A 23,928-nucleotide genomic window follows, 5' to 3' on the forward strand; every position below is an offset into this window, starting at 1 on the left:
GGATTTTTTGGTTAATATTTGGGGTTGGTGTTAGGTTTCTGCTCCTAAGTGGGAAAATTCTTGGAGTGCATGAAAATTCGCTCTCATTTGGCCTTGATGGGCAGGCGACAGTAGTGGGGACGCGCGGCGCCGGCTGACTCGGGGGCGAGGAAGCGAGTCCGGGGCGGGGCCCGGCGCGCAGTCATCTGATTCGTGACTCGGAGGGGCGGAGCGAGGCGGGAAGTCAGGTCCTGCAGGCCCCAGGTCTGCAGACCCGGCGGAGCAGCGAGAGGCCATGCAGCCATGTCCGCCGTCGCCGCGCCGCCTGCGCACGCTCTGCCGGCTGATGCTGCCCGGGCTGCTGGTGCTGCTGCCGGCCCTGGCGGCGGCGAGGGCCCCGGAATCCCTCGCCCTGTGGCCCCTGCCACTCTCTGTGGAGGTGTCCCCGCGCCAGCTGCTTCTCGCCCCCAACAACTTCTCCATCAGCCACGGGCCCAATTCCACGGCCGGCCCCTCCTGCGCCATCCTGCAGGAGGCTTTTCGGCGGTGAGCAACCCCCAAGGGGCGGCCCGGAGGGCAGGGGACCCGAGAACCCAGGGGGCGGGAGAGGCGGACCACCCCTGGGACATTGTGCAGACGGAAGGCCCGGGAAGAATGCCTGAGCGCCTCTCAGGACCGTCACCACCACCCAGCTACGCGGGTGCTCTTAGCCCCATTTCACAGACGAGGAAACGGTCTCCGGGCGGTCTGTAGTAACCTGACCAGAGACCGAGGTCCGGAAGTTGGCAGAGCCGGTTCGAACCCACACTGACTGAAACCCAAGCTCCTGTCCTTCGTCCTTCACCTCCTCACCACCTAAGGGACATCCTGGGTGCTCCGGAGCCCTGATTAGGTTGCAGGACACTGAGCGGATAGGAGTAGGTTGCTCAGAATCAGTGGACTTGTTCCCCCTTAGATGAAATGGATGGAGGGGTTCCGTTTTCCCCAGAGTTGGGGAGGGAGAAAGGGAGGGAGGAAGTGGCAACCACTTCTTCGAAGAGAGCCCTAGAAGGAAGATGAGTGAATCTGGGATGGCTTAGACAAGTCCCTACTTGAGGACCAGGGACTCCCAAAGTTGTCCACTGTCATTTATAGGCCCTTCTCAGTCTCTTTCTGCCTCCCGAAATGTGGTAGCAGTTCACATAGAAGAGAGCACTGAGTAAAACCTCTTTCTTTTCAAAGTCTCTACTCCATATAGTATTATAAGTTTTCATCTACTTTTATATGGCCAGTTCTTAGGCAATACTTGCTTCCCTTCCCACCCCCACACCAGTTATGGGCTTGCTTTCCTTGCTTCTTGTTTTACCAAAAAAAATCCAAACCCACTGCAGTCAAGTCAATTCCAACTCATAGCGACTCTACAGGATGGAGTAGAACTCCCCCATAGGGTTTCCAAGGAGTGGCTGGTGGTGTATTCAAACTGCCAACCTTTTGGTTAGCAATCATAGTACTTAACCCCTGCACCACCAGGGCTCCTACTTAGCACTTTATATTTACCAAGCCCTCTTGCCTCTCTAACTCCTTTGATCACACACACACAAACCAAGCCCATTGCCATCAAGTCCATTCCAACTCATGACAACCCCATATGTCACAGACAGGGTGAATTATATAATGGGGAGGTAGCACAGCTCTAGCTTTGTTAAACACATGGTATACAAGGTAGGTTGCATTTAGGGATATGGTTAAACCTTCTACTTGCTGTCCTCTCAGTGTGAGACCTGTGTAGGCGGGACTGTGCTGAGGATATCCAGAAGGTATGTAGTTTGGTGCTGGCTGTACTGCCACCTCACGCCCCCAATCTCTATCTCTGTTCCTGATGGGCAAGTATAATTACATTGTACCTGCAGGACACTAAACAGCTGGTGGAAAGTTGCAAAACTAGTTTATTAATGTCCTGGCCCCCAGATAAGCCTGACGCTTCAACTTGGGCTGAAGAGGCCCAAGATGTTGAGGGCAGAGATGGTTCTCTCCCGTTTTGCACAAGTCAAGTGTGTATTGTTACCGCCCAATTTTAAACTCATACTCTGACGACCCTTTAGTATTGAATCTGCTGACAGATCAGAATGGCTAGAAGCGGGGTGAAGAAATAAAACCAAAGTGGTTAGTTGCTTTGGGATATTGAGAAGGATTTTATAAAAAAAGTACTTGAAGGTCATCTAAAGGAACACGATGGCTAGGAGTGGAAATCTTTTAAAAGCAAACATACCATGTTTGCTTTGTGGCTCAGTTTGTAAAATTAAAATTTCCTTCTGTGCCATACTGCTAGAAAAAACAAAAAAACCAAACCTGCTGCCGTCAAGTTAATTCCAACTCATAGTGACACAATAGGACAGGTTAGAACTGCCCCATAGAGTTTCCAAGGAGCGTCTGGTAGATTTGAACTGCCGACCTTTTGGTTAGCAGCCATAGCACTTAACCACTACGCCACCAGGGTTTCCAGGAAAAAATAAGGACTTGGTGATATGCTTAAGTGGTGTGAGTATAGCAAGAAAGCATGGTAAATTAACAATGGTAAATAACTAGGAGCCGAATCAGCTGTGCGATGATTTGAAAACAAGGCTTGGCATGTCCACGCAGTTGCCTAACTAATTCATGGCCTGTGTGTTAAGAAGCTATTAATTATACCCCTCATTGTTAGGAAACTGGTTATAAAACATATTGCCCCGTATGGCTAAGACCTGAAAGCATTCAGGTCAGCCTTCTAGGAACTTAGGAGAGGGAGTATCTATCTCAGAGTAAAAGCACAGTAGGATTGGAAGGATTTAGAGGCAGTGGAAGTGTTAGGAAAACTCTAGGTGGCCGGGATCACATAACATAGGCCCCAGATGGTTCAGATTCATGGGACTCCTGTCTTATATCACAAACCCTTTCTTTGGAACTGTATGCTCTTGGCAGATTTTGGTATGTTATGTGCACAACTGCTACCTCAGTTCTAGAACAAGGTCCACCACGTGCTTGTTGTTGTTAGGTGCTGTCAAGTCCACCCCAACTCATAGCAGCCCTGTGTATAGCAGACGAAACACTGCCCAGTTCTTTGCCATCCTCACAGTCGTTGCTTTGTTTGAGGCCATTGTTGTAGCCACCGGGTCAGTCCATCTGGTTGAGAGTCTTCCTCCTTTTCACTGACCCTCTACCGTGCATGATGTCCTTCTCCAGGGACTGGTTCCTCCTGATCACACGTCCAAAGTATGTGAAACAAAGTCTCGCCATCCTTGCTTCTAAGGACTCTTCTGGCTGTACTTCTTTCAAGACGGATTTGTTTGTTCACCTGGCAATCCATGGTGTAGTCAATATTCTTCGCCAACACCATAACTCAAAGGCATCAATTCTTCTGTCTTCCTTATTCATCATCCAGCTTTCACATGCATATGAGGTGATTGAAAACACCATGGCTTGGGTCAGGAGCACCTTGTACTTAAAGTGACATCTTTGCTTTTTAACACTTAAAGAGGTCTTTTGCTGTTTTTTTTTTCTTTTTTTAGTGAACAGATAGCCTTCACTACTTCAGTTCCTGAAAGGCTAAATTAACCAAATTACCTTGGATATCACTGCCTCAGAGCCCTTCAAACTTTCTGTTAGGACTTCAATATTCAGGGTGAGGGTTTCCCTATTTGGGACAAGCCTGCACCTAATTTAGATCTCCAATCTGCCAGCAGCCTTAATTTCCTCTTGAATCTGTCAAGTTTGCCTACGAGAAGAGCCCTCCGGAACTTCAGCCAGTCTGCTCTCCCACTGATTAACTTCTGCGTACTTCCAGACTTACGGGAACTTTACTCTGTGTCTTTACCTCTCTGGAAAACACAAGATATTCTTATACATTGGTAGCATATACAAAGTTCTGCCTTATCTAAATCTAAAAAATATGATTTCAACCATTGCTTGAGAGCTTATCTGATCTTTTTATCTGTTAACATCTTAAAATTTGTTTAATATTCTCTTTCTCTGATATTTGGGTGCCACTGGAAAGTAAATTTTAAAGACTAGTGAGAATTCTTTTTTTTTAGTCAGAATGCTATAGTTGATGACATTGTTTTTGGGGTTGGTGTATCAGCTAGGATTCTTCTTGTAGCAAGTAACAGGAACTCTGACTCAACCTGGGGTAAGTAATAAGAAGGTAATTATCTCACATATCAGGAAGTGGAAAAGCAGTTGAGTGAGTGCTTACTGTGTCATCAGGGATCCATGTTCCTCCCATCTCTGCTCTGCCATATTCAGTGTGGCTGCAATTGCTCCGGGTCTCACATACAGAGATAGAAGAGAAATTGTCTCTTCTTGTGACTCTCTTAGAGAGGAAACTTCCCAGAAATACCCCTCATTTGCCAGAATTGGTTTACATACCCAGGAGTGATGGGATTACCAGGATTGGTTTGACTACTGGTTCTTAACCAGGGATTAGGGGGATAGCTTTTTTAAAATTCTCACACCTGGATCCCATTCCCAGAGATTCTGATTCTGTAGGTCTGGACATCAGTATTTTCCAAAAGGTCCCCTGGTAGTTCTGATGTGCAGCTTGGGCTGAGAGACTCTAGTTGGACTGATGTTGGGTGGCATGGATTTGGGGAGTCAACTACAATGTCCGCTAACCAAAACTTGTTGTCTTCGAGTCAATTTTGACCCATAGCAGCCCTGTAGGACAGAGTAGAACTGCCCCATAGAGATTTCAAGGCTGTCATCTTTGTGGAAGCAGACCGCCAGACATTCTCCTGTGGAGCAGCTGGTGGGTTTGTACCACTGACCTTTTGGTTAGCAGCCGAGAGCTTAACCACTGCATCACCAGGACCCCTTACAATGTCCACTACACATATATATATATAAAACTTGCCCTGAAATGCTTTTAAACTTATTTCTCACACAGATATTATGAGTTTATTTTTGGTTTCAACAAGCAGCACTATGGCCCTACTAGAACTCCTACTGGGACAGAATTACAGCAGCTTCTTGTCACAGTTGTCCTTGACTCAGAGTGTGATGCTTTCCCCGGTATCTCTTCAGATGAGTCATGTGAGTACCAATTAATGAGGGTGTATCATATTCAAAGCTGTTCATTACAGACTTGAGTGCCAGAAACAGGCTCCATGCCACCAGTTACTGGGAGTTTTTGGTCAGTGAGTTTCTAATTCCTATTTTTAAAATAGCCATTAAAATCTGATTGTAAAAGTAATGCATAATTTTTGTAGAAAATTTGAAAGTACAATAAGTACAGAAGAAAAGAAATCATTCATAATCCCAGCACTCAGAGTTAACCACTGTTATTTCAGGTGTATATATTTTTTGCAGAGTAATATATGTTTTATATAGATATAAATATGAACATATGATGTTGTTAGGTACTGTTGAGTCGATTCTGTTGCATAGTGACCCCATGTGACAGAGCAGAACTGCCCCATAGGGTTTTCTAGGCTGTAATCTTTATGGGAGCAAATCACCAGGTCTTTCTCCTGTGGAGCCGCTGGGCGGGTTCGAACTGCCAACCTTTAGGTTAGCCTCTGGGTGCTTAACCATTGCTCCACCAGGGCTTCCTAAAAGATATGACAAACATTGATATAAAATGAGGTAATTGTGTATGTGTGGTTTTTGTATTGTGCTTTTTTTCACATAATAATACATTATAAACATTTGTGTATTTCACTAAATATTCTTCTATTACATCGTTTTTAATGGCTGAGTTATGTTCTACCATTGTATGGATGTGCCTTGTAGCTAATCCCTTGTTTTTGGACATCTAGATGATTTCCTAACAACTGTTATCTTTGAAGACAAATGTGTGCTTATATCCATGACCTGTATTTATAATCGAATTTGACACAAAGATAACTTGGAGAGGTAGAGCTATTTCATTTGATAATATAGTCAATATTTAGCTATATGGTCTTTTGTTGCTTAAAACATTATTCCCTAGTGTTTTTCCAAAATTGTTTTGGAGGGAATGAACACGTGGGTAGGCCTTTCCTCTAAGGTGCATTGACTGGGAATAACATGGAATTGCATTAAGGAATCAAAGAGGACCTGAGTAACGCAAAATTAGTACAAGACAGGCAGACTGGTGAATGGGTTTAAAGAGGTAAAGCCTACTGCATATCTCAGAAAAAGGAGGGACCCCTTTGTCCTCAGTCTCCCTCGTTGTTAGGAACATGTCTTCTGAGAATCATGGCCCAGCCAAGTTGACACATAGCCTTAACCGTCACAGCCAGCATTACTCTTGCCTTGCACTTTGGCATTTGTTACTGCTAGTTGTAGTCAGAGAGTAGATTTTTTACTATTGTTGTAAATGCAAAATGTCAGATAATGGGATAGTCGATAAGTGAACAGAAGGTGTATTATGTCCATTAGTAGCTATGGAGACAAATGGAGGGACAATTATAGTATAGCACACCTGTGCATCCAGCACTCAGACACTATTTGAATTAAGTTTTGCAATCTGGATTGAGATAGCAATGGTCATTAGATTGCCAGGGAATCTGCTGTCTGTTCAGGAATACAGATAACATGTAAATTCTAGAAAATGGAATGTACCAAGATTGGAGACTGGTAAGCTTGCCTTCCAGCCAGCTCTGCAAACCTCTTTATTCTGAAAGGTAACTTTCTTGAGACAAGGTGATTACAACATGGTCTGATTGAAGGATAAGCCAGTTTTATGTTTTTAACTAGTTTAGAATATTGATGATCAGTGTAAAAGTAAGACATACACACTGAAATAATAAGACATCAGATGCTGTCCAGTGTGTGAGAAAATATTAAAGGAAATGAATAGTGAAGCACTGTCTGTTAAAAATAAAGATACACATATCCTCTGACCCAGAAGTGGACTAGTTTGTACTCTAGAGAAATGGTTACATAAATCAAGGATATTTGTGCAGCTTGTGTGTTTTTTTTTTTTTCCTATTGATAGACATGTAGTTTTGTTTACAATTTTTTGTGTGTAGTAGTAAAAAATTGTAAACAAAACTACATGTCTATCAACAGAAAAAAAGCAAAATAAATCTTGTCAGTCCAAACTAACAAGGACTATACAACAGTTAAGAATAATAAGCACAGTTATAAGTAACAGACATAGAGAGCTTGCCAAGATAAAATGCTGAGTTGAACAAAGAAAGTTGTATACTAATGTCAAAAGCATGATGCCATTTATGTGTCAGCACACAAACATGACATAAAACACTATATTTTCTTGTTAGATGTGTGTGCATGTAAATGCCTGGGAATAGGCCTGATAAGGGTTTCTCTGAGGAAAATAGAGGGAGTTGGGTGAGCATCTCAAAGGGAGTTTTAGCTTTATCTATAATATTTTATTATTTTTAAAGGCAACAAATACATTGATGTTATTTATGTACATACCCTCCACGACCAACGAAAGTGTTTATGGTGTAAAGAGGTACAGAAGGAGATAGCTGAAAAGTCAAAGACCCCAATGCCACTCCTGTTTCACATCAGAGATGTAACCATTCCATAGCTTATGTGTCCATATATTTAGAAAACCAAATCTCCTTCTAATTTCTATGTATTTGTGTTTTTTTCCATTGAGTTGAATCAGAATCCTTTTTAATACTGGCCGGTCCTCAGCTACTGGAAAATAATCAGCATCAAATATGTGGAACATGTTGATGTTTTTAGATGACTCTTCCTGCTCTTTCTGGGCAATCTCAACATAGTGTAAAAAATACTTTCCAAACAGTGGGCAATGAAATCTTGTGTTCTTGGTAGCTGATTAAGAATTTGATATAGATGTAGAGGAAACATGGTTAGATTATGCTCTTAAAAGCAATACAGTTCTTAGCCTGGCATTCAGCTAAGTCATCCCCGTTGTCTCTGGTAGAAAAAGCTACCTTGCCAGGAGACTATCACCTGAGCTGGTCACACAATTGTTGGCTGTTGGTAGAGCTTTTCCCTGCCTGCACCAACTGTCCTGTGACAGTCTGGGTGGCAGTGGTGGTGAAGGTGATGGTCAAGCCCAGATCATACAGTATTTAAATCATTAACCTCCAGCCCTTGCGTGTTTTATTGGGGCAAAGCCCACATCTGTCACATCCTTTAGCTCTCAGTCTTTCCCTTCACCCCTCTGGTGCTTTATGTATTTTATCTGTGGTTGACCTCACCGCAAGCCTTCCTAAAAGACTAAATTGGCTATTGGACCAAGCTTCTGCAGAATGTGGTTTCAAAGATTGAAAGATTAGCCACCTCCTTGCCCAGAAGGTTTTAATTGAGAGAGAGAAAAGACTGAAAAAATCTTGGATTAAGCTAAAAGGAATTAAGGAGTAGGCTTTAAGGTAGATTTAGGATGACGTTGAGGGAAGGTGGGTGAAGGGCAAGTAGAAGAGTACAGAAGGGAAAACAACAGATAATTCTCCAGCCTTAGGGAGTAGAAGATTGAGTGGTCTGTGAGGCTTCTTCACCAAGGTGTTTTGGGCACCTGAGGAATGTTTGCATTTTTGACCTACATCTTGGCATACCTAGGATTTTACTCTGTTGAAAGGCAGTTGGAAAGAATAAATCTCCTGGAGGGAAAAGTGAGGAATCATGGAGATGACACCAAGTTCCTGACTTCGGCAGATGGTGGTGTTGACTCACAGACATGAGGAACAGAAGGACAGGCAAGTTGGAAGTGTGTGGAGCAGGGAGAAGGAGGAGTCCAGTTTGGAGCATGTAGAGTTTAAGGGCTCTACAGAACACCTAGGTGGAGAGGTACAAGAGGCAGCTGGAAAAACAGGTCTGGATCTTAGGAAGAAAAAAATGGTCCTGAAGTACCAATGACATGTTTAGGAAATTTATTGTGAGTCACTGAGGGATTAACAATCAAAAAAATACATTTTTCGCCACAGACAGTTTACTCGTGAAAGAACCAGTGGCTATGCTCAAGGCCAACAGAGTCTGGGGAGCATTACGAGGTAAGTTTTTTGAGGTTGCATTGTTATTTTTAATAAAGGTATATTTTCAGTTGGTACTTTGTGAAATTAAGCATAGCAAAACATTGCTTCCTTGGACTCTTCACAGACTGATTTGTTGGGTCATTCCAGAATGAATTTCACTAAACAGGTATTACTTAAAACACAGGAGAAACATCATTTGGCCTTTTAAAAATTGTTTGAGGGTGATTACATTTCTACAGTGCTGTAATTCATTGATACACTTGACATTAACCTATACAGAGCTATAAATGGCCTCAACCTGTTCTGATTAGGGGAGTTTGTATCAGCTATCACTTCTTGTTGCCTTCATTAGCAAGAATCTCCCTTTCCCCTTGTTAAATTTGTATGGATTTAGAAACAGATAACCGTTTACAGGAACAGTGTGAAAAGGTAGATATGCTCTGGAGTTAGTTGGAGGCAGCAGGCAGAGAAGAATCTTAAAAGCTTTTCCTGTGAATTTCAGAGCCTAAACTTCAAAGTTTGGGCATTGGGATATTTATTTTTGCTGTGCAAAAGCTTCTTTACCACTTCTAGATAGATAAGAGGAAACCCTGGTGGCGTAGTGGTTTAAGCACTATGGCTGCTAACTAAAAGGTCACAGTTCAGATCCACCAGGTGCTGTCTGAAAACCGTATGGGGCAGTTCTGCTCTGTCCTGTAGGGTTGCTATGAGTCTGAATCGACTCCACGGCAACGGTTTTTTTGATAGATTTTATCTTCCAAATAACATCATTTTTAAAAAGATTTTTTTTTTTTTAAATGGGAGCTAGTCAAACTTATATTAATTACCAGTAAAAAAATCTTTGGATTTGACTCTGGTTAAGCATTATCTAAAATAAAATAATCATTTTTATGCTATATTTTTTACAGCCATAACAATGCTGTGATTGTAATCATATTTCAAAATAGAACATGAAAATATTTCTGGTATCTATAGCTATTTAGTACAGATGTAACTGATGTCTGTCCTGATCCATATCAAAATAGACAAAGAACTTCAGAGAACATGCCCTGACTAGATTCTAGTCCAAGAAGTCCTTATCTTCTGTTTACCATCAGACTTTGAAAGTAAATTCCTCTAAACTGGGATTAGAATGTGCTGTCACTTAGCAGAAAATTCTAGTTGTTCTTCCCAGTATGAGCCCGTAATTGTGGGGGGTGAAAAAGGCACAACAAAAATGATTTTGAACCACCAGTATTCTTAAGTTAAAAATTTCTGCGATTATATAGCTGTCAGCAAGAATGAAGACCCTTGATAAAGTCAAGGCCAGTCAGAGGAATTTGCTTATACCATAGTGTTAAGGGAATAATCCACTTGAGAAAAAAAAAGTTCACAGAATAGTCTTTGCAGTTATAAGTAAAACACTGTAAGTTATACATTGGGCCTATTTTAGTTTCATGGTGTTTTTTTTTTCTTTTAGGCTTTTTCTCTTCTGTTAAGTTTGGGTACCTTTTAAAGTGACTATAGCATTTGATCAAAAAATTATTTTTCACAATGCTACAAATTTGTTAAGGAATGTGTTTTATTTTATTAAATCTTTTAGAGTTTATCATTCAGATAAAACCCACGGTATGGGTACATGTGAAGTAGAGCATTTTAGATGAATAGAGAAAGCAACAGGATATATATATATATATACATATATATTTTTTTTTAATTGAGCTTTGATTTCAGAAAATATGTTAGAGGGTGTAGTAGGTATAACATTATGTTTAATTTTATTTGCCTTACCTAGTTATAGGTATATGTTTGGATCAAACAATTTTATAAATTAACACAATAAATTTCATTTTCCCCAGGTTTAGAGACCTTTAGCCAGTTAATTTATCAAGATTCTTACGGGACTGTGAGTATGGTTATTATATGTTACTAAAATTGTTGCCTAGACATATTACTACTAGGAAAATATATAAATCAAAATATTGCTTCCTAAAGGTTTCTTTTCCTCAAATATTTATCTTGGCTGGTAAGTGTAAATTTTACTTTTTTTCTTCCTTCTAAATTAATCTTTTATCCATTATGTGCATAGATAATAACCTCAAGACAAAATTCTAAAAATAAATCAAAATTTTATTTTGTCTTACAGTTCACCATCAGTGAATCCACCATTATTGATTCGCCAAGGTTTCCTCATAGAGGGATTTTAATTGATACATCCAGGCACTATCTGCCAGTTAAGGTTATTCTGGAAACTTTGGTAGGTAATTTATTTAATTAATCTAGTTAATTTAATGCATTGTCTGTTTTGAAAATATGTCCTCTGTATGTTGTTATTTTATGTTGATTACTTATACTTGTGTGGGCTGAAGCAGGGCTGTTCATTTTTCATGTCATACATATAAGCACTGAGCTTTCTTCCCTCCCTTGTTTGGGAAGTGTATTTTCTCATTGGTGAAGAGGTTCTTAAGGGATTGCCCTCCTGTTTCCATTGTGGGGGCCACAACATATATTCAGTCACGATTGTTAAGAGAAAGACATAATTTTAACTTGATGTTGTGTGCTGTTGATTCCAACTCATAGCAACCCTATATGATAGGAGAACTGCCACATAAGATTTCCTAGGCTATAACCTTAATGGGAGCAGATCATCAGGTCTTTTCTTCTGCGGAGCTGCTGGTAGGTTTGAACTGCCCACCTTTCGGTTAGCAGCCGAGTGCTTACCCATTGCATGCTGTCTATACATTGGCCCTCTATGTAAACCTCCATTTATCAAATTGTGTGTTCAGATTTTTGGTTAGGAATACACAGCAATTGTCCGGCTAGCTGCTGCTAGTTATTGTTAGGTGCTGTGAAGTTGCTTCCAACTCATACCGATCCCATGCACAACAGAAGGAAGCACTGCCTGGTCCTGCACCATTCTCACAATCTTTTCTACGTGAGCCCATTGTTGCAGCCACTGTGTAAATCCATCTCACTGAGAGACTTCCTTTTTTCACTGACCTTCAACCTTACCCTCTACCAATCCTTCTCCAGGGACTGGTCCCTCTCGATAACATGTCCAAAGTAGATGAGACAAAGTCTCCCCATCCTCATTTCCAAGGAGCAACTGCCTGTACTTCTTCCAAGACAGACTTGTTTGTTCTTCTGGCAGTTCAGGGTATATTCAGTATTCTTCACCAACACCATAATTCAAAGGCATCAATTTTTCCTGTCTTCTTTATTCATCATACAGCTTTCGCATGCATATGAGGCGATTGAAAATACCAAGGCTTAGATCAGGCACACCTTAGCTTTCAAAGTGACATCTTTGTTTTTTAACACTTTAAATAGGTCTTTTGCAACAGATTTGCCCAGTTCAATACTTTGATTTCTTGACTGCTGCTTCCCTGGGTGTTGATTGTAGATCAAAGTAAAATGAAATCTTTGACAACTTCAGTATTTTCTGTTTACCATGGTATTGTTTATTGGTCCAGTTGTGGGGATTTTTGTTTTCTTAATGTTGAGATGTAATCCATACTAAAAGCTGTAGTCTTTGATCTTCATCAGTAAGTGCTTCAAGTCCTCTTTACTTGCAGCAAGCAAGGTTGTGTCATTTGCATATAACAGGTTGTTAATGAGTCTTCCTCCAGTCGTGATGCCCCATTCTTCTTTATATAGTCCAGCTTCTTGGATTATTTGCTCAACATACAGACTGAATAAGTATGGTGAAAGGATACGACACCTATTCTGATTATAAACTGCGCAGTATCCCCCTGTTCTGTTGAAACGATTGCCTCTTGGTCTATGTATAAGTTCCTCATGAGGACAATTAAGTATTCTGGAATTCCCATTCTTCACAATGTTATCCTAATTTATGGCAATCCACACATCCGAATATCTTTGCATAGTCAATAAAACACAGGTAAACAGCTTTCTGGTGTTCTCTGCTTTCAGCCAAGATCCATCTGACATCAGCAATGATATCCCTCATTCATTCCATGTCCTCTTCTGAATCTGGCTTGAACTTTTGGCAGTTCCCTGTTGATGTACTCCTGTAACCGTTTTTGAATGATCTTCAGCAAAATTTTACTTGCGTGTGATATTAATGACATGGTTTGATAATTTCTGCATTCTGTTGGATCACTTTTCTTTGGAATGGGCACACGTATGGATCTCTTCCAGTTGGTTGGCCAGGAAGCTGTCTTCCAAATTTGACATAGAGGAGCGAGCACCTCCAGCACCATATCCGTTTGTTGAAACATCTTAATTGGTATTCCATCAATTCCTGGAGCCTTGTTTTTCATCATTACCCTTCAGTGCAGCTTAGACTTCGTCCTTCATTACCATCAGTTCTTAATCATATGCTACCTCCCGAAATGGTTGAACATCGTATGGTTACTCTGTATATTCCTTCCGTCTTCTTTTGATGCTTCTGGCATCATTCAGTATTTTGCCTGAAGAATTTTTCAATATTGCAACTTGAGGCTTGAATTTTTCTTCAGTTCTTTCAACTTGAGAAGTGCTGAGTCCCTTTTGGTTTTCTAACTCCAAGTCTTTGCACATTTCATTATAATACTTCACTTTGTCTTCTCAAGCTGCCCTTTTAAATCTTCTGTTCACCTTTTACTTCATCATTTCTTCCTTTCACTTTAGCTCTTCTACACTCAAGAGCAAGTTTCCGAGTCTCTTCTGACATCCATTTTAGTCTTTTCTTTCTTTCCTGTCTTTTTAATGACCTCTTGCTTTCTTCATGTATTATGTCCTTGATGTCATTCCACAACTCATCTGGTCTTTTGGTCATTAATGTTCAATGTGTCAAATCTATTCTTGAAATGGTCTCTAAATTCAAGTGTGATATACTGAAGGTCATATTTTGGCTCTCGTGGACTTGCTTTTTTTTTTTTAAATTTTTTTGAAGCTGAAAAAATTAGTCATCTTGTAGGTAACCTATTTCCCAACTGCATCAGCCAAATCTCTTCAGTCCAAGATGAAGAAAAAGTGAGGCTTTCAATTTTGATATCTGGTAGGGCAAAACTCCCCCCTTATTATATCTTTTTCAAAATAGTTTACACTTTATATAAATACATTGTTTATTTTTCCAGAGAATATGTAAAATCGATGTCAATTCTCCCCAGAATTTCACTGGAATTGTACTGCATTTGTACAGAATTTCTTTCATTAATAAGAGTTGGCCCCCAAATTTGAGAATTGTGGGAATTACTACACCCAGATACTTAAATGAATGCCCTGTTTACTCTACTCTACTCCCAAACACAGCAGTAGTAGTAGCAGAGGAGAGGAGCTACTCTCTATTTTTTTTTTTTTTTTTACTCTCCATTCTTGGAAAACCTCTAAATACTGAACTTAATAGCTTGTCCTCCTCCCATACGGTAAGGTTAGAGCTTGCTATCTGCAATAAATATGAATTCTATATAGGCTTTTGGAATAGTGCCATGCCATGTAAAGTATATAAGATAAGGAATTTATATTTCTTCTTCATTCTTTTTTCACTGAAAAAGAAATTTTAAAGGAAGCAGAAGCATTGGAAGCAATCTGAATGTAGATGTGTAAATATAGGTTGAGTATTATATCTACAGTATATAATATTAACGTGTTTGTTTGCAGGATGCCATGAGTTTTAATAAGTTTAATGTTCTCCACTGGCATGTAGTTGACGACCCATCTTTCCCATATCAGAGCATCGTTTTTCCTGAGTTAAGCAATAAAGTGAGTAATTCATGTTGGTGTCTCTGTCTACAAAAATTTTTGGTACAATTTCATGAAAAGTTTGTAGCTTAAATGTTTCTTCTTAGGAATAGAATTAAAGCAAAAAAGATGTTTGTGTGGCTTTTTAACTATTCTATGCCTTAGCATTTTGCATCCATAAAACTTGTATTTTTGTTATTGTTATTTTAAATAATGTCTAGGGATAGTACAAATAAGATTTTCAAAACTGAATTAATGTAGGAGACCTGAAGCATTCATGAATAACATAAGGTTAAGATACCATATTTATCAAGTGGTCCAGCTCTATATTTGAATAGAACTGTTTTGAATTCTATAAATGAGTTTTTTTTCTTCTCTGGAAAACCACATGAAGGTAGGAAATTTCAGAGATGAGAGCTCTTTCTTGGAAAATGGTGCCTCAGTTGGATTGAGTCTGTTGTAGACCAGTGGAGCTGACAAGGATCCTCAGTATCACCTAGTGTAATCCCCCTGTAATACAAAGGAAGTAGCTGATGGTCAGAGAAATTATATGTCTTTCCGAAGCTGCACAATTGGGAAGATGCAGAGCCAGAACTCTAGATGTTGTTCCCTGACCACAATTCCAAAGCCTTCTCCAATGTTATGATGTAATATAGGCTGAAATGCTAGCAGCATTTGTGTTTTTATTTGCTTTTATCTTTATTATGGAAATTTATGTTTTTTTTGTTATGGAAATTTTTATTCATCAATATTTATCAGTACATGACCAATTCTGTATCACCTATACTCTGACTTCCCCCACCGGTTATTCTGAAGGAAATCCAAGACATTACATCTCACCTGTAAAAAGGCCTATTTTATTTTTTTTTAACCATAATACCATTATCATACCTAAAAAAATTAACAATAATCCCTTAATATCATCAAATATCCAACCAGTATACAAATTTCCCCGTTTGTTTTTTCTTTTTTAAAAAACATTTATTTGAACTGAGATGCAAATGAAGTTTATACATTGTGGTCAGCTGATGTCTATTCTCTTTTGATCTATAGGTCCCCTCTCCATTTTTTTTTTTTTCCTCCCTGGTAATTTGTTTTTGTTGTTAAAGAATCTAAGTCATTTGTCCTATAGTATCCCAGTCAGGGTTTTGCTGACTGCATCCCCATGATGCCATTTAACATGTTCTTCTGTCCCCTGTATTTCCTATAAATTGGTAGTTAGATCAGATACAAATTTGATTTTGGGGGAAGGTGGGGAAGATTATTTTTCAAGAGTTGAGGACTTATAGCCCATACCTTGAGAAACATGCTACCATAACACCTTTATTGGATCTTTGTCTTTAGTTACAACCAATATTGAGTTCTATATTGATTTCTAAAAGAGACTGAAGGTAATCTTTTAAAAAAGCAGGTTGATTATCATAGAGTCTATGGGGGAAAATTTTAAAACTAAATAGTAAAGTGACTTTGAAAGACAACAGCTATGCTTTATAATAATGTGTGTATTTTGATTCTAAAATTGACAAGGGCAATGTAGAGTTTTCATAGGTTTCACTTTGGAGACAAACATTTTATTTCCATTTTGTTGTACAGTTAAATGAGGTTACATCATGGAAGGCATTCTTTAAATAGAAAGCACTGGTGAAAATAGGTACCTCTGATGAGTAAATCTGAGATTAACCAAAGTGTAGTGAAAGCTTATTGATAAAACACAGTAAACAAATCATTTGACAAGAACCCCAAAAAGGTATTTTATTCTTTGGGTATATGTGATTTAGTAAAAATTCATTTTTTAATAGCTTTTTTATTCCTGAAACCATGTGTACTGTATTATTTTTAAATGAGTAATTCAGTATCACACAGAGACTCTGTAAATCAGTTATCAGGTATCAAAGTGAAGAGAGAACTGTTGACAATTTCTAGGACAAAATCCACTTTGCACATTTTAACCTTAATACGGTGGCTTTTACAGGGAAGCTATTCTTTGTCACATGTTTATACACCAAATGATGTCCGTAAGGTGATTGAATATGCTCGATTACGAGGAATTAGAGTCCTTCCAGAGTTTGATTCCCCTGGACATACGCTGTCTTGGGGAAAAGGTAAGGAGTTTGTGTTTTGTAAATTGCATACGGTGGACATTTGAGGTCCTGTATCTTTTATTTTATGGCTTGGTGTTTGCTCATTTTGTTCTCAGTTGTGATTTGTACAAAGGTGGCACTATTGGCAGATATAATTCAATAACTATTTTGTCTCTACTATGAACAAGGCATTGTACCTAGGCACTGCCTTAAGTATAAACAAAGGATAAAGGAAAACAAACAATGAATACAACAAATTGAACATAAGTGAATTCAAAAAATGGTTTCATAGGTATGGTAATACCTAAAATGTGTTTGAGAAATTAAATAACATTCATGTTTCTGGTAAGGGGAATAGCAGGAGGAAGGGCACTAAAAAGTATGAGATATGTTTGCAAGTATTTGATTGGCGTGTATAGTGTAGCACAGAATAAGATGTCCTATAGGGTGGTGGTTAAGAAGTTAGGCTCTGGAGCCAGACTGCCTGGGTTTGAATCTTGCTTCTGCCATGTATAAACTGGGTGACTTTGGGCAAGTTACACAGCACCCAGCCTCAGTTTTCCCATCTCTAAAATGGGGCTATTAATAGTTGCTATCACATAATTGTTTTGAGGATTAAATAATGAATGTAAAACACAGTGTGTAGCATTTTTAAGTGCTCAGTAAATATCATTAGAGTAGACATGGGGAACAGTGTGAAACAGGTCTGGAAAAGTACCTTGTAGAGGACCTTGGGTGAAGATTGTGGGTGGGCTTCATCACAACACACCGGAAACCACTGAAAGTATCTGAGCAGGAGTGACATGATGGGAGCCACGCTTTGGGAAAACTTTTGTTAAAGTAACACATCGGAGGAAAGAGACAAAAATTTTAGACCAGGATGGCAATAGCAGGAATGGAAAACAATGGACAGAACTGAGAGACATTCTGGAAATACAATCCATAGAACTTGGCAACTGACTGGCTGTAAGGGGAGAGGGAAGAGTTACCAACTGGGAGGATGGTGGTGCCCTTATATCAGAATATGGAAATCAGAAGCTAAACAAAGAGGTTAGGGAATCAAGAGTTTAACTTTTTGTTGGTCTGTATTTAAACTGCAGCTAATCTAGTTGTATGAAGTAGAGAATCTGAAATGTGAATTGATGCTCAGGAAAAAGGGTTGAGGTGAGCCAGGGGTGTCGATTTGGGAGTCGTTAATATTCAAGATAGTATCAGAGAGACTGGATGGAAACGGAAACAAAGAGGCATTGGGATAGGATTCAGGAAACAATGCTCCCTCATCTTATTTGGAAGAAACTACCTAGTAACTCTTAGTAAACGTGCTTATCTTTTTCTGTATAAATCTTTTATAACTTCAATAAAATGAAGTAGTATAGTCATATGCAAAGCTGTATCTTTGTGATTTAAATCTTCCTTAAAAACCTTCCTGTGTTTTTCTAGGTCAGAATGACCTCCTTACACCATGTTACAGTGCAGAACAGCCATCTGGGGATTTTGGACCTATAAACCCTACCGTGAATACAACTTATAGCTTCCTGTATAAATTTTTCCAAGAAATTAGTAAGGTGTTTCCAGATCAGTTCATTCATTTGGGAGGAGATGAAGTGGAGTTTCACTGCTGGTATGTTAATTCTTTAAAACCCTTGTTATTATTTTTTTTTCCAACTGTTCCACTTGAAGCAGCTATGGATATCTCCATATAAAAATGGAGGAATTGGGGTAACACATCTGATTGTAAGGATTTCAACTTGGCAACACAACCCTTGAGATGGTGGATTTTTATAGAAGGTACCTTTTGTTGGTATACCAAAGTGAAAGCTTAAGAGAATCAAGGTGCAGAAGGAAATGAAGAGTTTAAAAAAAAAAATTGGTGAAAGAGAAAAGCTTTAATAAAAGCGGGCAATGATTTAAGTGAGAATTTTTCAAAGAAAAATCCTCTTCACAAGTAACATTAGATGGAGAGAGGCATGGAGTTGGGAAAACCATTTTTATGGGAAATCAGCTTCTAGAAAAAAACTATTTGCACTGGAAAACTAACACACAGTTAAGTTTTTAGGCTTATTTTACTCCCTATAAACCTTAATAGTTTTAAATCTGAACAACTGATGTTATGGAGTTAAGGTATAAAACGTTTAATGAAATTTTATTCACTGTTTTTGTTTAAGGGCATCAAATCCCAAAATCCAAAATTTCATGAAGCAAAAAGGCTTTGGCACCAATTATAAAAAACTACAATCTTTCTATATTCAGAAGTAAGTTACTTGAAAGCCTACTTTTATTTTTATTTCACTAATGCCTTTTGTAAAACTTTCGGTTACTATTTAGTAGTTTCGTTTTTCATTTTCTCCCCACCCCTTGCCAAAGTGTAGATGTTGTAAAAGTCACTAAGGAGGGAAGCAATATCCATTGCTTTTTTTAAATCATTACCATGGTGACTCTAAGTCTTTCGTAATAACTGTTGAAATTTAGGAGCCCAGTCATCTAAGAGCTCAGCTTGAAGCCCTGGCTACCCTGTGAGATCTTCACCACCACGTAGCTCCCGGTAGCTGCAGGTATAGTGTACATTTCCATCACTGCAGAAAGTTCTACTGGACAGTCTGCTCTATACCAGGGGTCAGCAACCTTTCCTGTAAAGGGCCAACAGTGACTATTTTAGGGCTAATAGTATTTTAGGCTTTGTGGGCCGCATATAGTTCCATGTTCTTCTTTTTTAAATAATTCTTTTAAAAATGTAAAAACCATTCTTAGCACATGGGCCATACAAAAATAGGCCATAGGCTATGGTTTGCCATTCCCTGCTCTATACCATTCATTTGGCAAGCCTAGATTAGCCTTTTCCTATTTAGCTATTTGTGTAATGCATCCTTTTTTTTTTTTTTTTTTAAATCTTGCAGAATACTTGGCTGCCTATAAATATCAGTAAATATTTGTGGACGATTGCAACTATTGAATGTTATTGCTCACTCATTCAGCAAATGACTATTAAATACCTATACTGTGTTAGATTCTGAGCAGTGTGTTACAAAGAAGGAACTATGGGGTCACTTGACTTTAGCTGGCTCTGCTATAAAGCTATGTTGTACTGAAAGGCACCTCTCAATATTACAAGTAATCCTTGATAGAATATGTGCACACTTAAACATATTGTTAAACTTGTGATCTGAAATGCTTTGTAATTTTTTTCACTGCTAGACTTATGGACATCATTGCAGCTGTAAACAAGAAATCCATAGTCTGGCAAGAAGTTTTCGATGGTAGTGCGAAGGTGAGAGTGTGAAGACTGTTTATCTGATTCTGTAATACAAATGTCTTAATAGTCTAACATCTGGAATGGAAGGAACCCTAATGAATCTGCCCCATTACAGGGGCATTATGTCAATTAACTTACCTTCCCATTTAAACTTTTGTTAGGCAGTAGCTATAGCCTAGGACCAGTGATAATAGCATTTGTTTCTTTTCTTCCATTGACTTCACTCCTTAGTGGCTCTTTCTTCTCATCTCTTCTTCTACCCACCTTTCATTATTATGCACAAGCTGAAGTATTTTGAATTAAGTCCCTTTTCAGAAAGGCAGAACAAACAGAAAAGAAGAAAGTATTGCTATTGAAGTAGCTTTATAGTAAAATGGTCAGTGTAAACTTTTTTTCTTTCTGAGGTAGTCAGAATTCTTCATTTTTCTTGGGGCAACTGGGAATTTGCAAGTTCACCTGCCAGTATCACCTTTCCATATGGGTTGGTGACATCCTCACAGTTCCAAAGTAAAACAATATGGTAGAAATGGGATTAAAATGTAAAGCTCAGCCTTAGTTTGTTGCACCTATGTGGTGTCATATGCATAGGCAAAAGTTAAGCATTTGACCTTAAGGTTGATGAAACTTCTGACCTTGAAAGTCCCTACAGTGCATTTAAATCCCTAGGGCATGTGGCACTAACTCTGAGGGAAAAAGAAGAAAATGTATATATGCTTTTTCAAGGATCTTAATTCCCTTCAAGTTGTAATGCCTTGGACTTTTCAGTATCATCTACTGTATTTGCTGAAACTACTAATGTGTGTTGTAATTTGCAACTTTAATAGCTTCAGCCAGGCACAGTAGTTGAAGTATGGAAAGCAGAGAAATATCCTGAAGAACTAATGAAAGTCACAGAAGCTGGATACCCTGTAATCCTTGCTGCTCCTTGGTACTTAGATCTGATTAGTTATGGACAAGACTGGAAAAGATACTATCAAGTGGAACCTCTTGATTTTTATGGTAAGTGAAGCAGCCACCGTTACCTTGGTTTGTTAGTTTTCTTCCCTACCCTCCCATCTTGGAAATCCTTACCTAGGTATACCCACTAACTACTACCCTTTTATGCTTGGTCCGTGATTTTGAGACGCTTTGGGTATGTGTGTCTATTTTAAAAAAGAAAAAAAGACGACTCGGAGTTTCATTTTAAATTTTGTGAATGGAGTCTTGTCACTCAGTTTCCACATCTTGAAGATGTCTGACTGCATTAACCTGAAGAAAGGATATAGTCTAGTTCAGTGGATTTCATCCTGGGGGCGGATGGTGATGGGCAGTGAGAGAGTGTCTCAGTTGTAGAGCTTCAAGCCCTCAGAGCCCCCTGCACTGAGAACAGTTCTGCTCTGTCCAGTTTTGTACATCATACCTTAGTATAAAACTTTGCTTTGAAAAAAGGATTTTGCTGTTTAAAAAAATAGTTTGAAAACTATAGGGCTATTAAAAATTGATATTAACTATTTCTCTAGAAAGTATTTTCTGAGGATCAAAAAGTCACAATTACTGTAAACAAAACAGTATTAGGTACTCGCAGTTTTTTTTAATTAGGTAGAAATCTAAAGTAGGAGTAGTGGTCATAGCCCATTAATAATGAAACTCATGTCCCAACTTGTATTCCCGGCACACTATTAATAGGTACCTGGGGGAAAATTATTTCTGGTGTCCAAATAAGTTTGCGTTAAACCAAATAAAATGGTATCTTTGATAGTGGCCCACCACATTTAGTTTTCATGTGCCAATAAGCACTGTGCATCAAGGGCCAGGGATGGGATAAAGTCTGCCTCTGTGCACAAGCCTTGAACTACAACCATTTACATCAAGTCAATGATTTCAATGTAGGTTCTCAGGAACAGAAAAAACTCGTAATTGGTGGAGAAGCTTGCCTATGGGGAGAATATGTGGATGCAACTAACCTCACTCCAAGACTATGGTATGCAATTTAACTGTTAATGTTTGAGTTAGGAAATAAGGTGCCTAGCTTTCCTTCTCCATCCAAGTGGGAAAGCACTAGGAATCTCCCCAAGCATATCATTTAGAGACGTGCTTAAGAAAACATGAATTTAAAGTACTTGGGGGTCGGGGGGTATGGCTTAAACTTTAGGCCACGGGCAAGTGCTGTTGGTGAGAGACTCTGGAGTCACGGAGATGTCAGAGGTTTAGAAGACGCCTACAACAGATTAATGAGACACCGCTGCAGAATGGTCAGGTAAGACAAATAGTTATCTTTCAAGCTATTATTAGGTCCTGCGTGATTTTTAACCCTCTTATTCAGTGTTAGCTAACTGCTTGTTTTTTTGCTATAAATAGAAATGCATGTCACTTAAGTAGTGATTTATTAAGAGGAGCTAGGAACTATATTTTGTAGGTAAAGAGAATACCAATAAGAAGATATATTTGGACTTAACTGTTTTATAGATAAATTGAATTTTGGTGTAACGTAGAACGCCATCTCTAATCACTTGAACATACTTAGCAATCTTAAGTGATTTTTCCTCCCCCACCCCCGTAATTATTCTATGATTTGGTGATTCCGATTTAAGCTACTAAGTTAAGATGGCAGATGAATTATATTAACTGAACATCTTTTATTCATACTTTATCTGTTCTACAGACGTGGAATAGCTGCACAGCCGCTTTTTACTGGATATTGTAACTATGAGGAGAGTATATAAAAAGAGCCTAAACAAAGAAGAAAAACAGGAGAGGAGAAAAGGCCATGGCAATCTGTACTATAATCAATTTGATTATGAAATCATGGAAATTAAGATTTGTGAGACGGGTTTTGGAATAAAATATGTATCTTTTTATTGATTGAACCTTTACCTTACTTTACATTAAAAAATTTTTATTTTTATTTGTTTTTTTTAATGGCATCTTCCTTCTGAGAAGGTTAAAACAAAACAAAAACACTTTGTGGGTACCATTCGATATATTCAGAGGGCTAAGTTTTTACTACTGATTAATTTGCAATAAAATATATCAGCAATAGTAACTGCATGATACACAAGAACATTCACACAGGTACCTTTACATTTCAAAGCACATTTCTCATTATGTAAATTAGAGGGCAGCTCCAGTGCCACTGCCAGTCAGTCTTCAAGTTACACCTTTTATCTAGTTCTCTGTACTGAAACAGTAATATATCCACCCAACAAATAAAACATAAACATTACATTATCTTACTGAAAATGAAGGAGGTAGGTGCTCCTGAATTTCTCTCCATTTCCCAGGACCTAAAACACTTTGGCCAAGCCACTTCTCCGGTTCAGCAGTGCACACTGGTCCTGAGGATTCATGGCTTGATAATTAGATAGTTCTAAGGTAAAAGTAGCTGAGCCTGATGTTATTGTTCGAAGCACAGTTGAATAACCCTAATCAAAATAATTTCAGTCAGTTATTTCATCTAATTTAAGCCCCAACTTTCTCTTCCCGCTGCTTGTCTTTTGACCATTATCAGGGAAGGTGAGGATGTTACCTCATGTGGCTTAGCCACGTTATTTCTTTCAAACAGATCATTTAGCCATTTTTCTGTAGAAATTAAATATAAGCATGTCATTGTGGAGGACAGAAAACAGGGTAGCGGAGGCACGCTTCAGATATATTCTCTAGTCCTGGCATTTGGTAAGATGACTCTGCCTTTCCTACTACCCTTTTGCTGGGTACTCAGGTGCCTGTCCTGGAGCAGGAGAGGCTGAGGGAGAAGGATGACACTATCCTTAAAACCGACAGCAGTAGAAGTAGAATAAATGCTTAGGAGGGGAAGATGGTCATTTAGGCTGATGCCATGCTTTGGTACAACGTATTTCAACCTTGATGGTCCCAGGACTGGAAATAACCCCCTGAGGGGCTCTAGCCCCTCAACTTCCCCAACAACTGAAATCCGAAGTCATTAACAATTCCTGATGGTTGAAACTTAACATGCATTCTCTAAATCAGAGCCCTGATGCTCTCTCCAGGTCTTACTGATCGACTTTTTTTTGCTTAGCATGTATATCTCCCTTTTATTAAAAAAGAATCT

At 38.9% G+C, this 23,928-nt stretch overlaps 2 protein-coding genes across 6 annotated transcripts in view; one reads left to right on the forward strand and one right to left on the reverse strand.

Annotated features, from left to right (window-relative positions):
* Positions 1-224: 224 nt before the first annotated feature.
* Positions 225-22,764, forward strand: HEXB (hexosaminidase subunit beta). The gene is made up of 14 exons (XM_049865732.1): positions 225-525; positions 4,877-5,022; positions 8,838-8,903; positions 10,724-10,770; positions 11,011-11,121; positions 14,469-14,570; positions 16,522-16,651; positions 18,071-18,251; positions 18,796-18,882; positions 19,823-19,895; positions 20,705-20,879; positions 21,750-21,840; positions 22,012-22,116; positions 22,522-22,764. The coding sequence occupies exons 1-14, from the start codon at positions 275-277 to the stop codon at positions 22,580-22,582; spliced, it is 1,626 nt and encodes a 541-aa protein (XP_049721689.1). The 5' UTR covers positions 225-274; the 3' UTR covers positions 22,583-22,764.
* The window catches only part of GFM2 (GTP dependent ribosome recycling factor mitochondrial 2), a 58,905-nt gene continuing 50,021 nt past the window's right edge, over positions 15,045-23,928 (reverse strand). For 3 of the 5 annotated variants that reach the window (XM_049865686.1, XM_049865702.1, XM_049865712.1), the window contains one exon: positions 22,581-23,281. In XM_049865686.1, the coding sequence (XP_049721643.1) occupies positions 23,144-23,281 (138 nt within the window). In that variant the 3' untranslated portion in view covers positions 22,581-23,143. Of the gene's footprint in view, positions 15,060-19,888; positions 20,188-22,580; positions 23,282-23,928 lie in introns of those variants that run through there. The other 2 variants (XR_007514867.1, XR_007514866.1) reach the window with 2 other exon arrangements.

The sequence above is a fragment of the Elephas maximus genome, chromosome 2, assembly GCF_024166365.1.
Source record: "Elephas maximus indicus isolate mEleMax1 chromosome 2, mEleMax1 primary haplotype, whole genome shotgun sequence".
Taxonomy (NCBI): domain Eukaryota; kingdom Metazoa; phylum Chordata; class Mammalia; order Proboscidea; family Elephantidae; genus Elephas; species Elephas maximus.

Coding starts and splice junctions, on each gene's coding strand:
- HEXB (XM_049865732.1), top strand. CDS start 275: ATGCAGCCATGTCCGCCGTCGCCGCGCCGCCTGCGCACGCTCTGCCGG. Junction 10,771..11,010: donor ATCAAGATTCTTACGGGACT/GTGAGTATGGTT, acceptor TTTGTCTTACAG/TTCACCATCAGTGAATCCAC. Junction 19,896..20,704: donor TTTTCGATGGTAGTGCGAAG/GTGAGAGTGTGA, acceptor CAACTTTAATAG/CTTCAGCCAGGCACAGTAGT.